General features: G+C 38.3%; 1 protein-coding gene across 6 annotated transcripts in view; it reads left to right on the top strand.

The window, feature by feature from the left end:
* MAGI2 (membrane associated guanylate kinase, WW and PDZ domain containing 2) overlaps positions 1 to 26871 on the top strand; it is a 718224-nt gene that overhangs the window by 481260 nt on the left and 210093 nt on the right. For all 6 annotated transcript variants that reach the window (XM_065743669.1, XM_065743670.1, XM_065743668.1 and 3 more), the window contains one exon: positions 3345 to 3424. In XM_065743669.1, coding sequence (XP_065599741.1) covers positions 3345 to 3424 — 80 coding nt within the window. The remainder of the gene's footprint in view (positions 1 to 3344; positions 3425 to 26871) is intronic.

Genomic DNA, 26871 nt, shown 5'->3' with positions numbered 1-26871 from the left:
ACCACAATGCTGTAATGCAGAAGCACTTATTTCCTTCTCTTACAGAGAGAAGCATAGTGGTAGTCATGTATATACTCAGTGTAGGAGTGTAGGTGCACTGGGTACCTGGTTTCTGGGGTGATCCAAACAATCAACTCTAAGGAGCACATCAATGGTTTTATAGAGATGTTAGAAGATGGAGTTTATAGAATCATAGAATAGAGTAACAGAATCAGTAAGATTGGAAAAGACCACTAAGATCATCTTAATCCAACTATCAGTGCATCCCCACAGTGCTCACTAAACCATGTCCCTCAGTGCCACATCTGTTCTCTTCTTGAGCACCTCCAAGGACGGTGACTCCACCACCTCCCTGGTCAGCCTGTTCCAACACCTCACCGCTCTTTCTGAGAAGAAAGTTTTCCTGACATCCAGTCTGAACCTCACCGGTGCAACTTAAGGTCATTCCCTCTTGTCCTGTTGTTAATTCTGCATTATTTCAGATAAGGTCAATCTTCAAAAAAGGAAAAGCAGTTTTACTGTATGCTGGAGCACCTGTACTTGAAGTCCCATTGCAGATAATTCCATAAGTTTCTGTATGAATGGTAGAGGAGGTGCAGATCAAGGGAGCAAACAGAGAGATGGGTAAGGAGCAGAGGGGTGATTTTCAAAAGGTACTTTGCTCCTTCTGCTTGCTTTAGATAAAAGTTCTTGAGGATAACTTTTACTTTTGCTGAATGAGACTGAAGGCAGAAGAGGAGATTGAGTGCTGTAAGTCCTCATCTAGATGAGATACCATCTTCATTCTCTGAAATGCTGCTACAGACTGAAGTATCATTCTCCTGATGGAAAAACTGTTGACTTTTTTTTTTATTTAGTTTTGGTTTTGCATGGAATGGGCACAGTAGACAAAAACGGAAGGCAGTAGTCCTCCTGGCTTTCTGAAAGCCACATTTATGATGAAAGGAAGCGTAACTGTGTGTTGTTGCTTTTGGTTTCAACAAAACCCTCAAGGGATGTAATTCAAGTAATTCACACATTTAAACAATAATGCTGAATTGGGTTTATTTTCAGCTTGGCACCTGTCTTTGCAGAAGCCTGGAAACTCATTTCAGGCCTATTCTAGAAATGTCACAGGAATAATTTCGGGGCCGGTGAACTGGTCTATTCTGCTCTTATGCAGTCTTATGTGGCAAACACCAGCCAGTCAGCTTACAACACAGTTGGCCATTAGCACTGGTTCTGCCACTGGCTCCTTTGGTAGCGATGGACAACTGCTTGCCTTCTCTGTGACTCCATTTTCTCACCTTTAAAATAGGACTGATGATTTTTATTTCCTTTCTGACATGCTTTGAGACGCGTTTTATATCACAGCAAAAATTTCTAAGTGTAGTCGTATATTCTGCTTTCAGAGCTGTAGAAAACTGCCTGTGAAATCCTGTAACCAGTGGGGGTCCCTGCAGTCATTCAGAATTGGTAGCTGGGAGTCAGTGGCTATTGCACAGACATGCCCATAATCCAAAGGTGCCACTGCAGCTTGCACTGATAGTCCAAGCCAGTGCCTAGCTCTGGCACTGCTAACAAGGCACCCATGGTAGCATGGAGCTTTGCATGTGCTGCTGTGCACCCAAGAGCTAAGAGCAGCCCACGCTGAGCTCCACGTTGCTGCAACAGTGTCACTGCCGGTAGCTCCACTGCTTAATTTAAAGCTAGCTCAAGTATGTCTGCACAAGCTGCAGCTAGGCTGTGACTGCGGTATAAAAATATACCCTACAGGAGACCACAGGCAGCCAAATCTTCAGAGAAAGCATCTTACTTACATTTGAAATCAAGCACAGGCTGATGGCATTGTTTCAGATTTGCTTTACCTTTAGTTTATTGTTCTTCATATTCTGCACATGCAGTCATGTTCCTAAAGTAGGTGAAGATTTCATTTTTCCTTCTCAACTGTCACAAATGGCGTTTTAGACTAGGGTGTGCTTAAAATAGGAATTTAATGCCTCAATTTTCATTCTGTTTGCCGTTTTATCTGTACATGACTCTCATCTCCCTGTTTTTCATCCAAAGTGTGTAGGAAGACTTAATATTGTGACAATAATGCTGAGCAGTAAGCACTATCACTGTTTTCAGAGATGGAGAAATCAAGGCAGAGGAAAAGTTACCTGCCAAGGCTTAACCAGTGAGTTAAGGTGCGAGAAAGGGCTGGTACTATGCATTTATCTTTCCCTGAGGGAACCAGTGCTGTCTGTCCTCGCCATGTGAGTCGTAACTCTCCAATTACCCATTGGATCCTAAACCATTTGTTTGCCAGGTCCCCTGTTTTTCTTAACCTTATGCTAACGCTTATAAGAGAGGTCTTAAGTATACTTTACAATGACATAGCAAATTAATAATAACCTAAATAATTCAGTGCTGTATAACTTGTATGGAACAAGCATCCTCCTAGGGTGTATCATATAAATAAAACATGGGTTAGAACGGACTGTGAATGATGGTATTGTAAGAAAGGCATCTCAAAATATAAAGGAGTAATGATCACATCCTTGTCTGTTTTGTAGTCTTCCTTCCTTAACATACTTAAAAAAAAAAAATGGTTTCAAAATTCAAATGCTTAGGATAAAGGTATACATTGAAAAAATCTGGGTTTTATGTCTTATTAGGTGTGTTAAGTGTCAATTCATTTGACAAAATAATCTCTTAGAAAACAGTTTGTATCAGTTGAATGCTATTTCATGGCTGATTCCTCAAAGATCTATTCAGAGTATAGAAAGAAGCCACATGATTCATTCAGCTTGTGCGTATCTATTTTATCTTGATAGAAGGATTATCTATGAAGAGATAAAGGTTTGTTAAACAAAGTATCATTAATCACTCTGTCCGGAAACGTAGTCTTTGCAGGAACATGCCTTAATTTGCATTACTTTCGCTATGCCTTGCCAGTGCTGCTGCTAAGAAATAAGAAACCTGTATTTATGAAAAGGACAGGTTTAAGATGAAAATAATTCTATCCGAAAACTGTGAGAATGGTACAGAATCCTGCCGCCTGCTCTCGTTCAACGGGAGAACACTGTATTTGTAATAAATTCCTTTTGCTCTGGATGAGTTCTGCATTTTCAATGAGGTTAACTTGGCAACATTCTAGTTGATTTTAATAAAAATAGCTGCTTTGAGGACAGGGAGCTGAGGTTGCCAAATTTACAGCTGCCTTGCACAATTACTCTTACACCTCCTTCAGGGCTACTTAGAACCAGTAAGCAAATTAAGTGTATCGATTGCAATTTTGTTGGACTAACCCTTTTTTCTTAAGGAATAAACTTGATTCCTTTCAGTATGTGTCTGCTCAGAGTGATCTCTTTTCTTTTCAGCCATAACACAAAGACAACATCATGGCTGGATCCACGACTTGCGAAAAAGGCTAAACCTCCAGAAGAGTGCAAAGAAAATGGTAGGTTATTAAGTTTTCGTTGCTGCTCAGAGGGGATTTGCCTTTGTGTGTGTGTCTCTCTCTCGGTTCTTACAAAAATCAGGCATTTGGGGGAATGATGAAAGGTGTTTAATTGCTGCTTTGGTTAGAAGCCATAAGTGATACCAGTTCTCAGTGTGCCATGTGTTTCTGCTTTTTATTCCCCTTTCTGATGCTTTCCAAAGCTGAGGATCACAAGTGTGTTTTCTGCCTGTTGTGTGTGTGACTCCGGGACTGACCCTCTCCCTCATCTCCTACGGAGAACTTTGGTCTGCAGAACAGAATCCCTTTTCAGATTCTGAGCTTTTAATCTACAGGCGATTCAATGCATAAGGGAAGCTAGCAGCACCGTGGGAATATGAATATTGTTTGATTTGTGTTTAAAGGTACAGTGCTGTGCTGTTTAGTAGCCAATTTAAACAAAATAGTGGCTGATAAAGCACCGTGTGGGAGGGAGAAAATAGATCTGTGTCTGTCCGAGTTTGTGACTGCATTTGGGGGTCCTGCGTTGTTAAGGGTTTAAAATTTATCAGTGTAAATAATATGGGAGTGCTTAGAGGAGCTGCGGCTGATATGCAGGAGAGATTAGCAGTGTATCGACTAACTCAGCGAGAGATAGGAAATAAGACACATCTCCTCAGACTACTGCATATGCACTCAGTATGATTTTTATTTTCGCTCTAGTAAAGTTTCAGGAATGAGAATCATTTAATAAAGCCAAATTAAATACGCATGGTAATGGATCTTTTTCTGAGGAGTTTTATTTTATCGTTTAATACTTCGGTGTTAAATAAATGAGCCAGTTAAGAAGGAATGATTTCTAAAGAATGCTTCTTGTTATTGTGAGATATAGAGAATTAAATGCTTGCATGCTATTTACATTAACTCAAAGCATTTTAGTATTTTTAATTGACTAATAGGCTTTCATGTACTGCGTCTGATTTATTTTCAGTTTTCTACAATGCATTACATTGTTTAATGTGGATATTATTAATAGAAAGAAAAATCAGTGCAATTTTGGGCTGATAAAAGGGTCACTGAAGAGTTGCTGTTTGCGTGAAATGCAGGGGCAGTGATTTGGTATGAACTGTTCCGTTTTTGCAAACGGCTTCTTCTTGAAAGGCTGCTTTATTCTAAAAATCCCTTCCTTATTTCAGCAGTGATTCTGACGTTCTCTTCTGACATCAGATATTACATGACTGAATGATTTTGTGATGCTTATTCCAGCACTTACAACACTAGTCCCTGGAGTAAATTCTGTAGTGAAAAGAAGTGTTACTGAAACAAAACAAAGGTGCAGGAGTTCTGTATTATAAATCTCTAACATTATTTATATGAAGAAATACTCACAGAAAAAGCAGGAAAGAAATCCAGTGATATCTATGAAGTAGTGTTTCACATTAGTTGGAGTGAATGTGTTGCTTTTTTTTTCTTTCTTATTGCTGTTATATGTTGAGATCACAAAAAATACTGAAATATTAAAAAAACGTAGCAGTGTTTGGTATATTCTTAAATGACGATCAAGCATTAAAGGAACAGCACTATCTTACAGTTATTTGGCTACTAGATTACTGAATGAGGACAATGTTCTGGGTCATGCTGTACTTTGAAGTTACTCACCTCATTAATGCAAAGCACTTGAAGTGAAGCTTAAAAGAGTAGGAAGAGACCTTGTATTCTTATAGAGGTTGTTCTCACAAAGTCCTCTTTTTTCCTAAGGTTCTAAAGTTGATCAAAAATTGCTGTTGTGGTTTTCTGGTGTTTTGTTGTTGTTGTTTAAATATCCAATACCTGAAAAAAGAAAATGCTTTAAAAATGCTCTTAAAAATGCTTTAAAATGACCTTACTCTGAGGTCCACCACCACAGTGCTTGTTATAGTACACAGCAGTATGGAATTTTCAATTAGATTTAATGTCAGATCAAGGAGTAATTTCACACATTTCAGCTATGACTTGGTATATCTTTTTTATGCCCAGCATTTTTTCTGTTACATTTCGTGTCTTACTATTGCACATTTTTACTAAAACATAGAAGAATCTAGAAAGTGCTGAGATAGGAAGTGATACTTAACGTGTTTCTGTATCACTATCTGCATAGCTTATGTTTTCATTGATGTTCCTTTTGCAACATTTGAAACTTGTATTGATTGCCTGAGATATACTATTATGTCCTTATCACCTATCAGATTCTGCCACCAGGTTTTCATCTGAACAACCCAACTTTCACGTTATCTTTCTGTGCAAATCCTGCCAATTCTGTCTTCATTCTGCCACCGGCACATGATTTCCACCCAACAGTCAGAGCAGTGTTTAATATTTGAGTCCTCCTAATGTTTTGGTCTAACAGTACTGAAGGTCCCCTCTGCTCCAAGCATCTCCTCTCCTCCACTTTCAGCTCTTCAACGTTCTTTTGCCAAAAACTTATTCTCCATGTCCCCCAGCTTCCTTACGTGCAAATCCCAGTGCTTGCTCACTTCCATTTGAAAAGTCTGAACTAACGTTCCAGCACAACCCTCCTCTTGGAAGGAAATTTCACATCTTTTCCAAGAGACTGATAACCTCTACCAAGTCGTGCTTTCTTTGCCTTCACGCTGTGAACTCCTTCTGTTTTTCTTTAATGACAGACACTGCTCTTACTCCCTTTGTAGGTCAGGAGGTTTTAAGGGCTGATTTTTATTTCTGTCTCTGTCATGACCTTCTGTGTGAGTTTCAGCAAATTACTTTGACTTTTTCTGTGTCAGATCTACTCAGATGGTAGTTCTTTGAAGCAAGAACTACCTCTTTCTTTCTGTTTGTATGGTGCTTATTTGAGTATCGTAACAGCAAGAAAGAGAAATGCCTGGCAATACAGACTGGAATATTTTACGCATTTCTGATTTCATTCAGAAATTCTTGACTTTTTCATTTTTTTCTGTCCCTGAAGAATTAAAAAACTGGATTTGTCTGGATGAAATACTTCTGTTAAAGTTTTCTAATTTTTTTTTCACATGAAAAATCATGGGATCGTAGAATGGTTGACCAATATTTGTCTGCAGATAGACATTGTAGTTCTGCCCCCTGTAAGCCAGATTCCCCGGTTGCTACATTTTATATAAAATGATAACATATAGCAGACTCATTGGACAGGCATGATTACAGTTATATTATGTGAGTGGTCTATTAACAGAGTCTGTTCTTTGGGAAAGAATATGGAAAAGAAGCACAAGTCCCATAAGGCAATAAAAATGTAGTCTAATATGCAAATAAGGCTAAATGACAGAACTATCTATAATTGTAGAAAGTTTAATTTTAGTTAAGAAATGTAGTAATTTAATTTTTCAAATTCTTTAATCCATTTTAGGAAAAATTCCATTCTGGAGAAAAATTTCCTGACATCTGAAAGTCACATTTCACTTCATTCATTTCTGTTCCACTCCAATCAGTTGTCTCCCTCACTCTTAACCTTTTCTTTCTTTTTATCTCAACCTTCTTTCACCTGTTTCTTCATTTTCAAATACAAGTAGACTCAAAACTATAAATATAGCTTTGATTTCACCTATGATCCATCATCTGCTTTTCCATTTACTCTACACCTGCAGACTTCACTGAAAAAAATATATGTTTATTCAGGTGAGTGGAGTTGCCTTTCAACTTCATTGACTGTGCATAACAGCTCTACTTTAACAATGAAAGGGCACAGAGATGTGGTTCACATGTAAAAACCTGTATAGTGCAAACTACTACCTTTAGATGTCTTTGCCTTGGATTAAACCCCATTCTTCCTGTCTGTCTCATTTTGGTGGGTTATCCTTTTCCTAATTCCTCTTGTCACAGCCAGTATCTTTGTTTGAGCTTGCTGCCATGCACTCGTTCAGCTCTCATCTTGAAGCCAGTGACAAACGATTCTACCATTGTCCTCTTTATTTTCCTCTCTTAGTTGAACCTCTTAGTTCATACTACATCTAGCATCTCCCATTGAACATTTGTCATTTTCAGTCCTCCCACTGACCTACAGCAGTGCTTTCAACCTCCATATATCTGCACCCTGGCACTTCAGAACTTTTCCCTTTCACCCCAGCCAAAGAGTTTCTTCTCAGTGATTTGTTTGGTACATTGAGTGCCATGCAGGTAGCCATGAATTCAAAAACTCAATTCTTTTTCCATCTGCAAGACCAACATCATCACATTGATCAATCATTTCTAAACATGTCAGATCACAATCTCTCTTTCTCCAATTGGGAAAAAAAAAAAGAGAAAGCTGATGATTTATTGCTATAACTGAAATTTTAATTCTTTACATATTTAGTATTATTCCTGCCGGAAAGCAAAACAGAACAAAATCAAAAACTTGAAGACGAATTCCAAATCAAAAGGGTAATCTCTGGTTGGGTTATCTGTAATTTCAAGGTTATAACTATCTGTCATAACAAAAATCATAAAATGATGACACTATCATGCAAAAGCAAGAAGCTTTCACATAAGTAGACAAGCCCATTTTTCCTTACTTTTTTTTTCTGAAAGTTGTGTTGTAGTTCTTTACTTGGTAACATCTCACATGGGACTCAGGAGCACTTTTTCTACTTCATATTCAGTTTGTTAAACTCTTTAAATGTGATAAAAGGAAAAAATATTTTAAAATCATTCTGTGTTATATATACCTTAATGCTTTAAAATGTTTTTTTCCTAATATCTCACCTTTTAACATACAGTCCCACTTCATGTTGCTGGTCTAAGCTACTACCTCACCATTTTTTGCATACCCCTATACTAATACTAGAAATAACTGAAATCCAGCAATTAGTCTGCAGTTGACCATTTTGCTTGTTTCCAGAGGGTGTTCTTCCTCCCTAAAGCATCTATCTCTGGTAGGAAGACAGACTTTCAGTGAAGAAAGAAAGTTTATATCAGCAACTCTGTGGTTATATCTACAAATGTAAACAGGAATACTGAAGAAGTATTTTCTGTAATTTCACCAAACTGTGTTAAAATTAATAACTTTTCATATCACTAAACTCTTTAATTGTTGGCAAAAAAAAAAACATTATCTAGGACATTTTCATCCTACTCAGATACATTCCAAATTTTGAGTTGAGTGCATACTCTTCCTAGTTGATCTGTTTCTTGCAAACCAGGCATGGAAGTGCAGCTTCACAGGGGCAGAGGGAATGTAGCATGATTCCTGTAGAGCTTGGAACCAGGAAGGACTCCCTAGTTTCATCCTAGTCCCTTCCAAGCCTTCTCTGCTTGCTTTTGCCATGCCAACACCCTCCTGGGATGGGAGGGAGAGGCCAATGGAAGACTTGTGTTACCTGTGCATGGCAAAGACGTCTTAGTTCATGTGGCTCTACTATCACGTCTACTTTATTTACACCCTAATTTGTCCTGAAGGTGAAAGCTCATTCTTACCAGATCTTTCATCTAGCAGTCCTGTGCAAATGTATTTAAAAAAAAAAGGTACACAAAACATAGGTAAAGGATAGGGTTGGCAAAGGGGGTTGGACTAGATGATCTCTAGAGGTCCCTTCCAGCCCCTACAATTCTGTGATTCTGTGAAATTTCTATTTAAGAGGTCAAGCCACATAATGAACATTTCTTTTCCTTATTTCTCAGAATCTTTTGAGCATCTCTGGCATGATCAAACTATGGAATGTCTGTTTGCATACTCCTCCTTTTAGCAAGTACAAGTGGCTCTACAATTTAATCTATGCATAACTCTACCAAAATTACCACTAAAGGTAAATTACAAGCATAATAAGAAATAGTCATTATTTGCCCGATTCTTCACCATAATGCTGTAGGACATCATCTATATATTTTCATTTTGTAGATGCACTTGAGTTTAGGTGTCCTGGTTTTACAGGTGCAGCTTTACTTCTCAGTTCTGATTCCTATTTTCACTGGAAACCAAGATATGAATTTTTGTCTTATATGGGTACTGTTTGTGCGTTCCAGTGCCCGCTAGTGGCAATGTATAGTAGCTAAACACTCATCTGCAGGTAAGTTTTTGTTTGACTGAATCAGTAGTAGCCTTGCATTTGAAACCAAATTTCTGTTTGCTGGTACAAAGGAGTGGGGGTCTTTTTGTGGGTTGGGCCGCATCAGTAGAAGAGATTTACATGTGAGACTTGTGCAAGAAAATGCAGATAGAGGAAGATGTGAAAGGAGGGGGAAATGCTATACCATACTGAGTGGGCAAAGCATCAGCATCTTTTAACTTCACATGAGCCCTTGCTTCTGTTGAATGAATGAAGCCCACTGTGAGCTGAGAGAGGAGGTTAGGAGGCTTTCTGGGATTTTTGAAGTGCTGTGTGACCCTGAAGACCATCTTTCTCAAGATGATGCTCTGCTTGTCACTATTCTCTAATTTTTCTCTCTGTGAGTTGTAAAAATCTTTTAATTTTTTTCTATGTTTGTAGGGTTATTTTTCTTTTGCTTTGTTTCGCTTTGTTTTTTAAGTTGGTTCTAAAAACTTCCGTAATGATTCTCGGGTACTTTCTATCAGAAAGCCTGAGCAGCAGCTGAGCCAGAAAACTAGGTTGTAATCTCACATCTTCAGCAGTACATTGCAGTCTGTTTATTTTCTTTAGACTACTTTCATTTCTGAGTCTTTTGAGGATCCTTTCTCTTTCTCTGGATGAATGTGATAAAAATTCTACCTGAAAAATTAATGATCACATAGTGTCAAAAATCAGGCATTTACCAGTAGATGAGTAAATCAGAACATAAAAAGATCAATAAGCAAAATACATCATTCTGACAAACATTATGCATAACTTAAGAAGAAATAGCCTCAGTTCTTCCAGGATTACCTTATGTCATTATATCCACTACCAGCCTCCCTGTCCTCCCACTCTCCCTGGCTCTCCCCAGCTTTTGCAGGTTCCAGTAAAGCCTGAAAGCTCTGGGCAGGCTGGGCTGGGCCACCTGCTGTGTTCCCAGTATAACATTCCTGGGTGCAGGAGCAACTATAAGGCATCTTTCTCTTTACAGTTGCTTATTTTCATTCAATGTATTTCTCTGAGAATTCTGTGACTCAGCTAACTTTAGTTGAAAACTAGCTATAGATTCAGACTTTAACAGGCAGATAGTGTGAACACACAGAGTTCGTTTCCCTCAGACACCAAAGTAGAAGGAGGTATCAGCTTTGGAAAAGTATTTGTTTTACTTGCTCAAAATAGGAATTCCTAAAATTATACATGTCATGATTGACATCTAATGTTAAGTACTAGTTGCAGTATGTGTTAAATGGCACCATTTGTTCTACTACAACCAAAGGTCTGCTGGCATTATTATTTTAATCCTTATTTCCCAGGAATTACATTTAATGTCGGCAATGAGAGACTCTTTTTCAAACTTGGTAACAGCATAGATTGTTGTTTTCAAACTCTGGAATGTTGTTGGTTATTAAATAGGTCAGTATATTAAATAATGTTTTTATGTGGAATGAGACATCACAACATAAAAAGTCCTTCACTTACTTTGTTAGCAGTTCATATGGGTGGTTTTTTTTTTCAGGAAACTGCCTTGGAGAATTTTAGCTCAGTGTCCGTTTAAAACACGTGACAAAGCCACAGATAACAGGATTACAAAATAAAGTCTGTGGTACAGGGGCAGCTGTGCAACTCACAAAAAGCTAGTTAACCTCTGTTATCTTCTATTGGTTTTTTTTGTCCTCAGTTAATGAAGAATAGCTGTCTACATAGAAAGACTTTCTATGTAATCATCTGTCCATCTCACTAGAAAGTGAAGAAATATTCAAAACGATTTTAACTATTCACTGAAGCTGTTTGGAAGCTGGAGTCTAAACACTGGCTGGTGTTTTTCATGGAAAATACAGGGATGTTTTGTCCCGATGTGTGCACATTAAGTGATTGCCAATGGGAGAGGAAGTTTGGGATGGATGAGAGATGTCCCAAGGAGTTACTCTCCGTGAAGGGAAAAGCAGGGATGTCCCTGTTGTAAGTGATCAGGTACTTGCTGCAGCATCTGATAAGTGATCTGATGCCTGAAAAGGAATGTGTATCTCCTGTTGGGAATTTATTCATGAATAGAGGATCAAGTACAAAATGATGTACTGTGGAGACAGAGACAGCTGAAAACAGAGATTGATCACTTGCTTGCATCTTCAGTCTTGATTCAGTCCTTGATCCAGCACTTAGTGAAATATTCAAGGCTCTGAACAGCCAGAGCCTGACCTCCTCTGCATATTCTCTTGAGGTTTATGATTATCCACCAAAAAATTTTGAGACCTATTTCTTTTATTTTACAACACATAAACTTTCTCTATTTCAGCCTGGAAAAGATTCTGTGCTGTAAGGGTGAAAACCATATTTAGTAAGCTCCTCTGCCCGATGGGGTGCAGAATATAGCATCAGATTAATCAATCCAGAGAGAAAATATGAGAGCAACACAGAGCATGACATTGTCCCTAGACATTTTAACCTCCTCCTCTGGGATGGGTTGAGTTGCTGTGCCAAGGACTGTTTTTGTTTGTTTTTTTTCCCAAAGACAAGTAAGCAGTGCTTGCAGGGTTCATCTGAGAGTGCCAGGCACAGATGAGTAATTTTGCTGCAAACTTTTAAAACTGCTCTGCAAACGTTTTTTAATTCAAGCATAAAAACCCTTCCTACTTGAGGCCTGAGTCACTTTTGGGTAGAGACTGCCCAGCTCACACTCCTGCCTGGTGGCTTTGTGATATGAACAAATGACTAGGAATTAGGAAATTGATTGACAGACTACAAAATTCATTTTCAGTTGTGACTTAAATCCAGGTGTTTCCAGATGATAAGAATACTGCACTTTTAAACCACAGAGTTACTTAGAACTCTATTTTGCAGTGTACTAACCCCTTTTTTAAAGAGAATTTAATGCCATCGTTTTTGTAATGGAGCTGTCATTACTTGTAATAATATCGATCACAATAATTTTTTCTGCTATTTAAGTACACATAGAGCATGCTTTTCTTCAATTTACTTTTTTTTGTTTTGAATCTATTAAACAGTAACAGGAAATCTCTTGAACATTTCTAACCATCTAAAGAGCATTTTGTGCTGGCAATGCCAGATGGACATTCACTGACTAAAAAAGACCTTCAGTGACGAAGTCACAGTAATTATAATAAAAATCAGAATGGGGGGTTCTTCATTAGTGGTTTTTGTTTTCTTGGGAGCTTAGGATACTTCTCTGGACAATCTGTTTGCAGTGACACATAATCTAAGAGTAAATCTTATACAACCCTGGGTAACACTGAAGACAAAAAAGATGTCCACATATCCATACTTTGGTTGCCTGTGCCTTGGGCTGAGCCGTAGCAACCTGCTGGCATCTCTCCAGGGGAAGCCTGAGGTGCAGGAGTGTTTCCTTGAAGCTTGCTTGTCAGTGTGATAGATAAGTCCTTTTAGTTGTAATGGACTATTAAGTACTGCGTTGCTTTCAGAGCCATTACAGTTTCTCATTATAGCAGATATACAAATCCCTGTGGAGTATTAACCTTAATCTTAAATAGAGCTAATAATTGCAAGGACAAGAATGAATAAAAGTAAGAAAGAATCTGTATTTTCCTTGACTGTTTAGTTAGCACTTGGCTGTTGTACACTCACTGTTCCCACTACTCACCTAGATTGTGTGTTTAAGTGAGATCTCCAGCACCCGCAGGGTCCCTGCCTGAACAGCTACTGTCAGCCTGACAGCAACATGCAGAATTTTAAAGTTCCTAAGTTCAGGCTGACACTACTAGCTTGTCTCATGGTCCTTGAGGTGGGAAGTCACAGGCTTTCATTCAGATTACTTCATGACACTACCAAAACAAATCCATTCAAGTTTCAGTGCTTTATGAACTGGTGTCCTATAAGCACATTGTTTGTGTGGCTGGGAAACTTACTTGCTTGTAAGATGCTCTGAGATTCTGAGCTGAGATGTGAAGTTGTATTGCTGATATACAGACCCCTAAAGGTTGAAATGCTCATTAAAGCATTTAGAATAAATATCCAGTGTAAGGAGTGCAGTACGTTGCTTAGTGATGTAAAATGTAACAAATATTTATTTTAAATTGCAATAGGCTTGATTTGTTTTGTGGAACTTTCACACATCATTATTTGATTTCAGAATAAAAAAAACTCATTCACCAGTGACGGACTCTTAAACATGGACAAAAGGCTGAAGTTAGCCTATTAGTGCAGCTTGAACTACTGACATAGGTCCAAGGCTATATGACCACCACAAAATGGGTATTTTGAGTGGCAAAGTGAATGGCAGTTTAAGTTTCTGTTGGTGCTGCTGGAGCTCCTCACGTTCGTCTTCTGATAGCATCCTTTTTTCCCTTTGCTGCCAAGTTAACTAGCTAAGCTTAAGTAGTTTTCAGCTGGAATGCATAATGAAATTTAGAAAAGGAGGGAGGTGGATTTTTAAACTCAACAGGAGAAACAGGGACAGAAGTTTAACAATTCACATTTTAACGAGCTATAAATTGGATTCCACTCACCACTGAAGCACATAGCAAATCTCTTACTGACTGCATGAGGTTGATTTTTGCCACCAAAATACAAACATTGTGTGGTGGGTGCTTCAATGTGGAAAATTCCCTAAGAAAGTCATTTCACACAGAAAAGAAACCATAAGGTCATATTTAGCAAAGATTGTTCACAAGGCCTTACTGCAAATGAAGAAGAAAATATATAAATTTCTCCTGAAATATTATTTAATCATAAATAGAAATCAGACTACGTGATTTTTAATTCTATTCTCCCCATAGCCTTATTCCTTCAGTCCTTAACTTCTAAATGGTAATGAAGTATGATATGTTAAACAATGGAGGCTTGTGGGATTATACTCATTACAGTATGACCAGCTAGCCACATTTTTTTGTTTCTCCTTCCTCTGGCTTTCTTATGAAATCCATTGTTTTTAGTAGATATCATTAATTAAGAAAGGATTAGTAATGTTCTCCTTTTTAAAAATTAATCTTCATTATGGCCTCATTTTAAATTCCTTCCAGAAGGTCAGCAATCTCACTGCATCTAGAAGTAGAAAAAGATTCAATGGTCTTCACTGGAAAGCTTAGCTTGCCTTGTTGTACAGACTTGTTGGGTATTTCCAGGCAACCATTTCAAAGCACATTGGTACTACGCAGGAAATCTAATAGCTCACTAATAACTCTAGTAACACTCACTGTTTTTCAGGTGCCTTAAAAGAGAGGTTATTTGTCAGTTTTTTCAGCATTCTTTGATTGCTCTTTGGGTATAACACAATGTATTTATAAACCAGTGAGGATGAATGCAAACTTCACTGTGCATTAGCAGTTGAGTTTCACAAAGTATACAGATACCACAGGGTCTCTCCTGAGACTGTCCCCCTCTACTCAGCTCTTGTGAGGCCCCATCTGGAGTACTTAGTCCAGGCCTGGGGCCCCCGGCACAAGAAAGATGCAGAGCTCTTGGAATGGGTCCAGAGAAAGGCCACAAAGATGAATAGAGGGCTGGAGCACCTCTCCTTTGAGGAAAGGTTGAGCGAACTGGGCTTGTTTAGCTTGGAGAAGAGAAGGCACCAGGGAGACCTCATTGTGGCATTCCTGTACTTGATGAACAGGAGGGGGAATGAGTGTTTACATGGACTGATAGTGATTAGGACAAGGGGGAATGGTTTTAAACCAAGTCAGGGGAGACTTAGGTTAGATATTAGGAGGAAATTTTTCACTCAAAGGGTGGTGACTCACTGGAACAGGTTGCCCTCTCGGTTGTGGGTGCCCCATCCCTGGAGGCATTCAAGTCAAGGCTGGATGTGTCTCTGGGCAGCCTGATCTAGTGGTTGGCAACTCTGCCCACAGCAGGGGTGTTGAAACTAGATGATCTTTGAGGTCCTTTTCAACCCAGGTCATTCTGTGATCTAAAATTCATTATATTTCCATCTTCCTGTCTCCCAATTTTCTTTTTTTTTTTTTTTTCCTTTTTTCTTCCCTTTATTAATATACTTTACAAAAGGTCTCAGTAATTTTGCCTATGTAAGATCTGTGCTTTGACTCTAGCCCAGTCTCTTTAAAGTGAGTGCTGGAGTGTTTGTTAAGTAGAACTGGAAAAACTGTCTGAGCACAGATGTCCTGTATTTATGTTTTGACAGGAAAAACAGCACTTTACCTGTCTTTCCTGACAAATACCCTGCAAACTCAGTGGCTGATAAGCACTGTTTGTAGGAGAGAAAAAATATTGTACAATTTCAAGCTTTCCTCCCAAGTACAAGGAACACGTAGGTGTTTAGTATGTGGATTGTGGCTGCTGCAGAACAGTTGGGAAGAGCAGAACTGCATTTTCAGTATTCATACTGGAATAGTGGAGTAGTGACTATAAAATGTGAAAAGTGTAAAAGCAGAGATGTGTAGAATGCAATGCAGACTGCATAGAAAGAGATTCAGATTTGTGATGCTTTAAAATACTGTAATTATTTCAGCACAGAAATGTAAAAAATGAAAAAAAATCTCCTCAGGTATGAGAAAACTCTTGAGTCTAATGAAGGTGGGAGTAAAGGACTGGTGAGTCCAAGCAGGTGCAGTCATCTCCCAGGATTATCTCTGAGAAATTATTAAATCTAATTAAATTATATAGACTACAGTCTAATGTTTAATCAAAATAATTATTTCTGGTTACACATTATGGTGAAGTGTTACATCTTTGTTGCTTATGAAACTGAAAATCCAGAGCAGTTACATTTTTCTTCCTTACAGCTGGATATGGATATGTCTCATCTGTTTTCTCTTTGTTAGTCCCTGATTTCCTCATTTTATAAATTATTTCTTTTCATATACAATTTGTAATTATAATGTACCTTTTTATTATAAAACATACACTTGTGACAAGAAGGTTTTCCCTTAAAGAACACCGTTCTGCATTTTTCACTCCTTTAAGAAAATTTCAGTGATTCCAGTTTTCTATTACGGAAACAGAAAAGCTCCATCCACTTGGGCCCATGGGAAAGATTAGGTCAGACCCTTTGTCAGAGAGTGTAGGAACAGGACAAAGGATAACAGCTTTAAATGGAAACAGGGTAGATTTAGATCAGATATGACAGAAATTCTTCTCTATGAGGATGGTGAGGCACTGGAACCAGCTGCCCAGAGGTGTGAATGCCCTAGTGCTGCAAGTGTTCAAGGCCAGGGTGGGTGGGGCTTTGAGAAAACTGGTCTAGTAGGAGGTTTCTCTGCTTTTGTCATGGGAGTTGGAACTAGATGGTCTTTAAGGTCCCTTACAACCCAAACCATTCTGTTCTTATATCTGAACATTCTGTTTCTTCTGTACAAAAAACACCCAAAATAACTGTATATCACTTTCAAAATTAAATATACTACAACAGCCTCTGATAGATCCATCACAGTCATCTGCAGCTAGTGAACATGAAAGTGCCACTGCACATAAGGTGGAGTGATTTTTGTATTATGACTTCTGTTTGACCATCAGTTTAGACATTTTCAGTTACAAACATGGTGAACAAGGTCAGATATGGTTACTTCTGGACTTATATATTCTATATACTTAAACATTTGTCTTTCAAGGGTTCCCCCAATTCCTTTAATTTAGATAGAAGAATCAGATTCTTTCTGGTTTAGCTACAGAATAGGGAAAGCTCTAGAGTCATCAGTTGTTTTGGAGGGGCAGAGGAGGGAATTCTGTAGAATTTTCAGTGTCATCTTTTTCAGTGTGTTTAATAGGGTATAGGGTTTAATTAGGCTATAGGCTATTGCAGGTTCTAGCCTCTATTGGTATTCTCTAAAACTGCTATATTTTTCTGGTGGTCCACTTTGTGAAAAAGAACATATCAGTGCCTTTTTTGCTCCTTGTTTGACTGTGGCCAATTTCTGTGCCACGATATTTCTACTTGGACATTTTGTCACTACCACTATTTGAACTATTTTGCCTCTTCAAAACTCAGAGAATATGACTGTATTTGGGAGGTATATATTAATATACAAGACAGAGCACTGTTGCTCTGATGAGTACTGAGAAATATACCTTAAATTGTATGACTACCCAACTATTAAAAGAGATAATATCTCAGTTTGCTACAGAAGAGACTTTCAAAGATATCTGAACTTCTTGAGTTTTATCCCCTTCATATTTTTGTTTTTCAAATGTGTGAAAGATTTTGTCACCTTATTTCTTCTCTTACATTTCTTTTCTCATGCTTCCTATGGCATCTGGTTAGCATATATCCTCATAGTACTGTATTTGACATCTACCCAGTAGCTCAGATTATTCATTAAATGTGGGTGATAATTTTTGAGAAGTTAAATTTTATTTTGGATTTCTGCTGGTCCAGTGTTTTGTTTGGCTGAAATGGAATCAAATACACATTTGTAAAAGAGTGGCCTAGTAAGGAATAAAAGTAAACTTTTTTTTCCTCCTAGTTCTAATCCTGCCAGTTGTGAATAGCTAGTAGCTTAAGGAACTTAAGTAAAGAACTGAAGTATCTCTTGAGTCCATACCATCACCATGTAAAATAATAATAATAATAATTGCAATAAATTGATGAAGGTAATAAACATACTTTCATGTATTACTTAAGAATCTGTAATAATATGAGTGATACTCATACAAGAGAGAAGATAGATAGAAAAGCTGGCTGACAAATGATATTGATAAATGTTTATGTTAATACTGTAAGAATCATGCAGATTATTCTTTGAAAGAAGCCCAGATAGACTATCCATTGGTGAAATGATTCCAGGGAATGCTCCAAAACCCATGGCTTTTGTTAAAATCCACTTAGGTGGAAAGATATGCCATCTGTAAGAAGGAGGTTCACCTTCTTTCTCAGCGTAGGCTCTAGTTATTGATCGACTTGAAGGGTTTCCTATTCAGATGAGCAGCGTGCTTTTTGGAGATTTTGTTTGTGCAGCAACAAATATTGCAATTATGTCTTCATGAATATTCATTCGAGAGATAACAATGTGTATTCTGGTGGCAGAAAATTTGTGTTCAAACAGTGTTTATTCTGAACTGTGTATGTATTCATGATAAGTTTTCCTTCTTTCACTTCTAATGCATTTTCAAAGACTGTGACAGCAGTCATCGACAATTACATCATGTCTGATAGCCAAATTGCATATGTGTGCTGGCTTTCTTCCCATGATTACTGGGATGCTGAAAAACAAACAAAAAATCAGTATGCATAAACATTTCTCTGCCATCCATAGTCTCTGAGATACTGTTCTACTTATGTTTCCTTTGTTTCTTCCTGAGATTCACAAAAATTTATTAACTTTTTCTCTCTTCTGAATGTTCTTACTAGTGACCAGGCTAATCCTGCGGGGGTATCCATGGGCTGTGCCTCCTGTCAACTGTTTGTGGGACAGTTTGACCCGGTACTGTGACAATTGAGGCAGGGGACTCACGGGCCCACACCCCGGGGAAGGGGAAAGGGGAAAGGGAAAAAGGAGAAGGGAGATGGGCCTAAGAACAAAACAGCGGTAACGATCTGAGGAGGAAAGCTAATTTACTAAATAAGATATAAGAAAGGAAAATAACACAATATAATATAATTGGAATTGAGACTAATGAATAAAATAAAATGAGCAAGAGAGAGTGTCCAATAAACCGAAGGCCTTACGCTAACGCTGAAGGCGGACGGCTGCAACAAACACCCACTGCTGAGTTGATCCCAAAGGGAAGAGCGACGGTCCCGTGACCGCAGACAGTTTTTATCTTTCCCTCTGGGCGGAAACACGTAAAAATACAAAGCATCACACAGTCCTATGGGGAATGTAGTTCTTCTTCTCTTCTGAGACAGGCATATCCATAGCTATCGATGATCCACAGAGCTGGAGCATTAACTCTTCAACTCCAACATACCACATGATGCCATGATGTGGAATATCAACAACACAACAAAAACCACAAAACCATGACACCTCCTCAGGCCACATCCACTGCTGTACTGTGGGCTCCTACATGGCTGCTCCTGGAGATCTGCCCCATGCATGCTCTACCATGGGCCTCTCCGGGGCTGCAGGGAGTTTCTGCTCCATGCCTGGAGCACCTCCTGCCCTCCTTCAGCGCTGACCTTGGGGGCTGCAGGGCTGCTTCTCTCCTGTTTCTCACTCCTCTCTCCCAGCTGCTATTCCACACCAGTTTTACCCTTTCTTTAACTTGTCCTCCCAGAAGCACCCAGCATGGATCATGGCTCAGACTGGCCGTGACGGGGCCCTGTTGGAGAAGATGGAGCTGTCTCTGTTCTGGCATGGGGCAGTGCTGGACTCTGCTCAGATGCCGCCTCCACTGCCCAGTGCTGCCCAAACCTTGCCGTGTAAACCCAATACAGTTTCCAAAAACAGGACTTGCTTTAAAAAGTTACTTACGCTTCACATTCCTACTGCATGTTCAATGTTGCTGACATACTGAATTTGCACATCTTTCAGAGAGCATTCACAGTTATTAGTTTGGTCAAAGCTCGTACTTCAGATGAAAGTGAGGGTGGACAAGCTTCTCTCTCATCCCATCAACCTGATCTAGCTGTTCTTGCTGTTCTTATCACTGTAAGTTCTGAGCCACTAGTTCTCTGTTTTGCTATTCTGCTCTCCTGATATATGCAGAGATCACACTGATGTTGCTGTAGGGAGCTATATAGGGAGAGCAGAATATTGAAATTCATTACTATCATGTGCAACTGAGAGGAGATGTTTGAAGTGGGAATAATGCCCTTCAGTTTTTGCTGTTGTGCATTGCCTTTCATATGCCTCAGTGCCCATCAGCTGAGATTTTGTACAAACTTGTTCTGAATTTGAGGTTGAAATAGTGCCACGATGGATTTCATCCTTCTGAGAACTGAGTCTCAGCTCTTATTTTTTAATCATGATGTGTGTCCAAGTACTATTTCATCTTTGCATATATTCACACACACAAAATTTTGCAACACCACAAAAAGCAAAATAGCTGTAAAACTGATTGAAAGAATGGTGGATGCTTTCTCACTAGTTCTCATTCTATGCAGTGTATTCTCTCCTCCGTAAATCTTTGAGTTTAATGCCAGAGACATATTTTCTCCACAAACGTAAAGCATTGCCTTTGGGAATTTCTCATTAAAGGAGCTGAACTATAAGGAGAGCTGTGATCAGGTGTTCCTAGACTACGTAACTGATACAGTGTGGACTGTTGTCATGCTGTGATGAGAATCCCTGATGAAACATGCCTAATTCTTCACTACTTTGAAAGTTAAAGTAATATAAGGCTAACACTGAATTGGAACGAATGTGAAATAACTAACATAGCCTGCATTCTACAGAAAGTTGCTAGTGTGAGGAGCTTTTTCCTAATACTTGAGCATAAAAAGGCAATCCTGGAAAATAAAGCCTACTCGCTCAAACTTTCACCTGAATGATACACTAGGCCTGTTTCTACACTGCAGCTCTTTCAGTCATGTTCAGTCTTTAGTTCTTCATGGATGTCAGCCAGAATTGTGAAAATACAGTCCTTTAAAAAGTGTTACTATGTCGGTCTGGCTGTAGAAATCTTTTGTGTCCAAACATATGTATGATGGTGATTGGTAAGATATCTATGGTTTTAAAGCTGTTTTTTTGTTTGTTGGATGGTTTTTGTATTTTGTTTTTTTCCTGGACAGATGAAATCTGATTTTCATTCTATTTTACCTACTATTCAAATTGCTCTGAAAAATTATCAGTGTGGTATTAAATGAATGAGAGTTGTCTAAATTAGAATAGAATTAGAATTCTGGAGATTTTTTGTGATTCTAAAGCTGAAAGAAAGTTGGGCCTTGTGCTGAACAAATACAAATTCCTACTTTACACATAATGAGGAAAACAAAATAGGAACATAAGGTCTTCTCAACTGGCTCAGAATAGCTCTATGCCTAACCTGTGTCCTGTGTCTAAGTACTACTTAGAGCAGATGGTTGGGAAAAAGACTACAAGAAGCCAAGCAGATATAATCTTCTTCTCACACCTTCCTACTTTCTGTCTCAGTTTCTTAAAGTAATGCTGAGCTGGAGGCTGCATAAGGTTCATTGCGCTTAACTATCCTTTATGAGTGTGTTTAATTCCCTTTCAGGTCCATTTAAACTTTCCTATTTCACAGCCTCTTGGGGTAATGAGATCCACAGTTCAGTTACATAGAAAAAAGCAAAATAAATGTTTCTTCGTTAGATGCCTGCTTGCTGACAATTTCAATAGGTACCTCATGGTATTAATCGTGATTCTTTGTAATGAAAAACATTAAATAGTAATCCCCTTTGCACTTATATATTATTACTAATGTTATATACTGTTTATCACATGTGGTATCTGTCCAGGAGGTGAACCACAGACCATTAAATCTCCTCTGCAAACAACTTCTTACCAACTCTGATGGCAAAGGCTGCCCCTTCTAGCTCTGCTTTTCAGGTGAGATGTCCACGACTACAGATTCTTAGGATGTGAGTGCAGTATTGATGCTATAATAATGTTTACTGTTTAAGTCTCAGTTCCTTTCCTGAGATTGCTGATGTGCTGTTTGGTTTTTGTGTGCTGCCGGTCTTAAGCACATGGCTTGAATAACCTTTTTTCCATGAGTGGTAATAACAACTTTAGAGCTTGTCATTATATATGTATGTGTTTGAAGAGTTAGGGTTATTTTTTTCCAATGTGCACTTCTTTGCATTCACGGAGATTAAAATTCATCTGCCATTTTATCAGTTTGTATTATGAGATTGTTCTTCAGTTTCTCACAGGCAGCTTTAATGTGATTATCCTGAATAAGCTTTCAGAGGCTTGAATCAATTTCCCAGCCTCAGGAAGGTGACTTCAGAATCAGAAAATCTTAAGAAAGAATGCACAGCAATTTTTATTTACCTTCATTGTACTTGATCCTTTGAGATGACTATTTGCATACTTTATCTACCAGTGAAATTGACTATAACTATTCTATGAAAGGTCAGAAAGAGAGTTAACGTAGTGATCCTGTTTCTGAAATGACAGTTTTAAGAAAGCTCGGTAACAGCATCTCAGTCTAATTATCTGAATTGAATTACTCCTCAGAAACAAAACCAGCTGGCCCAGTTCAGTGACATCAGAGTAGGATGTCTAAATCCAGAGCTGAACACTATGAGCTTTGTACTGTAGGCACCTCCAGAGGGTGTTTCATCTCACCTTAGCTTTAATGTCTAACCAGACATACCTTGTGGCACCCCTTTCCTCCCAGACAATTGAGAGGACATCAGGGCAGATTGACTCTGGTTGTGAATGATTGGGCCTTTGAAATAGGCAAGATGCTTCACATTCCCATTTTGGCAAGCACCAGGGAAGGCCTTCACATTTATTGGTCCTGAGGCATCTAACCAGGGTAGGAGAAATTGGCTTTGTGTGACTGACAGAGCAGCGGAGACAGTCACTGCCTTTCTTTTCTTTCACGAGACCCAGCATGCCTTTTGCACTTGCCCTTTATTTCTACTCCCCTGCAACCTCCTGTTGATGTTGTGCTACTAAAGAACTCTGTAGGAGTTGGACAACAGGTGAAATAGTTAGGGAACAGCCTGCTGGCTTCCTTTCCTTGCCTTCAGAAAATTTTCAAGACTCTGCTGGATGTCTTGTTCTTAAAGGCTATATGATTTTGCTGGGATAAAATCTAGTGCTCTAGATTCAGCAAACTATGTTTGATGGCTTTAAGCCACTGAAAATAATGGGGAAATGTTGTAATGTATATAAATGCATTTATATAATGTTTAATTTTTAAAATAATGTTTCAGGAAATATTCTATTCTTCTAATCATTATTTAACAACTTTTCATGAAAAGATAAAAACACAGGTCTAAATTTAAGCTAACTTTGCCTACTAATAAGCTTTGGAATGTGAAGAATGAATGCTATAGTAGCCTTGAAAGTGTTAAACTGTTCTTCAAGATTAAAATATTTTAAGAATTACAGGAAATAAAACTTGCAGCTTTAGAAATTTTAGCCACTGTGAAATGTCTTTTGAGTAGATTATAGAAAGCACAAAGAAAAAGAACCTTTCTGTTGAATCCACTTTTCAAGCAGTAATGGTGACATGGAATGGCAACTTGGTGACCCAGTATATGGGTTCTTTTGGCTTATTAGGAGTATATGGCCACAAGTTGCTCTGGGGAAGATTTAGATTAGATTTGAGGAAACATTTTTTCTCTGAAAGAGTGGTCAGGCACTGGAATGGCCTGCCTAGGGAGGTGGTTGAGGCACCATCCCTAGCACTGTTCAAGAAGCGTTTAGATGAGGTGCTAAGGGATTTGATTTAGTAGTTCAGTGGGTAGGGATGGTGATAGAAGGACGGTTGGACTAGATGATCTTGTAGGTCCTTTCCAACTAATGTATCTATGAATCTATATTCACAAATTCAGATTTGTTTGTAGTAGGAAGGCATCACACTTTAGCAAAACTCTCCTATAGCTTAGCAAACTGCAGGACACTGCATCTGGGAGTTTCTGAATAATTTATCTGAAGTAATGAGTATCATCATGTGATGCTTTATCAAAGCAACTGCTCAAGTGAAAGCCAGCTGGGTACAGCCTTTGTATATCAAGTAGTTGCTTGAGTTGTCTCTCTGGAAAAATTAGAGAACATAATGAGGAAAATTAGAAAACCTGGGGAGCAGCCTGCATGGATACCCATTTGCAAGAAATAATTTGATTAGTGTGAAATCTGTGAAAGTTCATTATTTACAAAGCTCGCTAGCATTGTAAGAGAAATGCATGTCCACATACACACGTCTATTTATACAACACAGATGTCACATATATAAAGTGTGAGATGAGTGCTTTGTGTATTTATTCTTCTGTATCAGTTTTATGAAGCACTAATAGAGTATTTATTTGCTCAGAATCTAAAAGGTACTCATTTAATACCCAACAGAAGTTTTGTTTTGAGTTTCCCAGAAGGCTTAATTTAGTCTCGGTAAAAGTAGATGCCTCAAGATCCAGGAGAGGATGACAAATCACATCTGCTAAGATAAAATGCGCAGATCTGCTAAGTATTAGATTGATGCTTTTATGAGGCATGTATATTTAAAGTGCCGTTTGTGCCCACTCTGCACAATGTTGATGAGAGTCACGAAGTGCCGAACTGAGAGAGAATTACCGAGCTGATGAATTTGCAGTGAAGTCAGTGGATGCTGCAGCTGGTCTGCATCACTCAATATCAACTCTAGCTCTCAGAATTGTAACTGCTTTTACTAGCCTGCCTCCCTGTAAATCTAGTGTCTCAATGGTTTGATAATAAATTAATTTACAATACATCTTTTGAATCCACCTTTTAATGCTGTAGAAACAATTTGATGATATATTTGCATTGATAACTTCTGTAGCTGTGGCTAACTTAGAGGCATGAGAAAAATACTGCTTCGTGAGGTTGTCATTCACCCGAGGAAAAAAAAACGAGGCCATTGATTAGAAACATGAATTGAATAGCATGTAAACTAAATTGCCAGTTAGGAATTCCCAAATGGCCAAGAGCACAGCCTGTCTGATCTTAGCAAAATTCTGCATTGCAGTGGAGAGCTCCCCAAAGGATGCATTATCTTCTGATGTTGACCTTAAATAAAGACATGCACATTCTTGTTCTTTGGAGGAAATGAAATAGAAGGCTTTTATTTTCAATAAAAGATTGGAAGTGTGCTAACCCAAAAGCAAAAAAGTCTGTAGTAGTTTAGAGTGACAGGCATATTTCTTTGAGATATTCTGGTTCATTCCTGTAATGCATGAAAGCAACAAAAGTATTCTCAGTACATGAAATATGAATATTGCAGTATTATTCTGCTACAGAGAGTTTGAAAGTTGAGATATCTGCATAACATCTTTTCTAGTATCTCATACTAACATAATGCAATAACATTCCTTGAATTTAAAAATAGCCAGAGAATCATGATGTATATCTAGCCCTTTTCATTTAATAATGTTCATTAAAATGCACTTTTCCAGCCAACTGTCCTTTGGCAAACACTAAGAAAGACAAGGTAGAATCTTGAGTTATTCACATTCAAAGATATATTGTTCTCCCATTTAAATTCACTCTGATAAGAATGTAAACATGAAAAGCATATTGGAATGTTTTTATTATCTATTGATTTTCTGTAGCTAGGCAATGTCTTTCCAGTGGAATAAATCCAAGGGAATTCCTTGACGTAAATGTGAAATGGTCCCTTGCACGTGTGTGTGCAGAGGTGTTTCAGCTTGTTTACAATTTAGTGGAGAAAGGTAAAATAGAGAACTTCAGTTCATAAAAGCTATTTACAATATTTTCAGGATTAAGAAACTTTTTCATTGTTTTCTCTTTACTTGGCACAACTTGAAGGTCTGCTGAGGCAAAATGAAGAGGGCAAAACCCATCTCTTTTATAGAATTGAATGTGAGCTATAGATTCTAGATGACTACAGGAACACAGCTATATGCAATAAGCCCCACAGTATTGTGATTTTATAGAGTGTCAGATTTTTAATTATTGCAGTTTAATTGCTAAATCTAATCTAATTGTGATGAGAAAAAAAATCTAAATGTGATGAGATAGCAAGGCTTTCATTTATTATTGTGATATCCATTTAACCATTCAAGAGAGCTTACGCTTGATAGCCATGAGTGGAACATTCTGGCATGAAAACATCCATTGAAATCCTCAAGTTTATATTTCAAGTTGCTGGTCAGCATTCCTGGAGATAGCTCAATGAGGTCATCTAAGAAAAAACTTCAACAGGAGTATCAAACATATCGTCTCAAGAAACACAGAACACTTTCTACCTTCTCATTTACAGTTAAATTGACCTGCAGCAATTCTCTTACCAAACACTGCTTATTCTATAGGAAACTTCTGCAGTGTCTGCTATTTAGGGAATTTTGTTTCCTTCCCTGCCCAGTTAATCTCACAAGTACTGTCTGGTACCACCTTTTGTCCTTAAACTAGATTCAGAGGATGAGAAGTACTCTGCTTTCTGCTCTCTCACTTGGCAAGGCAAGGCAAAACAAAGATAAAATTTAGTCCCTGCTGACTACTGAAATTATTAGTGTTAAATATTTTATCACCACTGGGCTGAAAATTGAGTTATTTATTATCAATTGGAATGCCATTCTGGAGTTCCACTACAGTTAGCACTGAGCTACTTTCATTATAAAATCAATTTCCTGGAGATACCTATCTCCATTGGTTTAATATATACCACATTGAAAGTTGGCATAGAAGTGCTGGTGCTCTTCCAGAGTAGAAGTACTGAATGCTGAAGAAGAGATGCCGTTAAAATATTAGAAAAGCAGTAGATTTTTCACGTGTCATACTGGCAAGTGTTTTCGAAGCCTAAAAGACACAGCTCTGCTACTTTGTACTTAAAAGCCCCCATTCCAGTCTTATCTCCAATTCCAGCCTGGCTGTCTTTCATAAAGAACCTCCTGGTTAGTCCCAGATACCCTTTTTTTTCTCTCCTTTTCGTTTTCCTTCAACTGACTTTTTCACAAGGATTTACTTCAGC

This window comes from Cyrtonyx montezumae, unplaced genomic scaffold (assembly GCF_038088225.1).
Source record: "Cyrtonyx montezumae isolate F1298 unplaced genomic scaffold, pur_monq_1.0 scaffold_3, whole genome shotgun sequence".
NCBI lineage: Eukaryota > Metazoa > Chordata > Aves > Galliformes > Odontophoridae > Cyrtonyx > Cyrtonyx montezumae.
The sequence above is the reverse complement of the archived record's forward strand: the minus strand, read 5'-3'. Positions and strand labels throughout refer to the sequence as shown.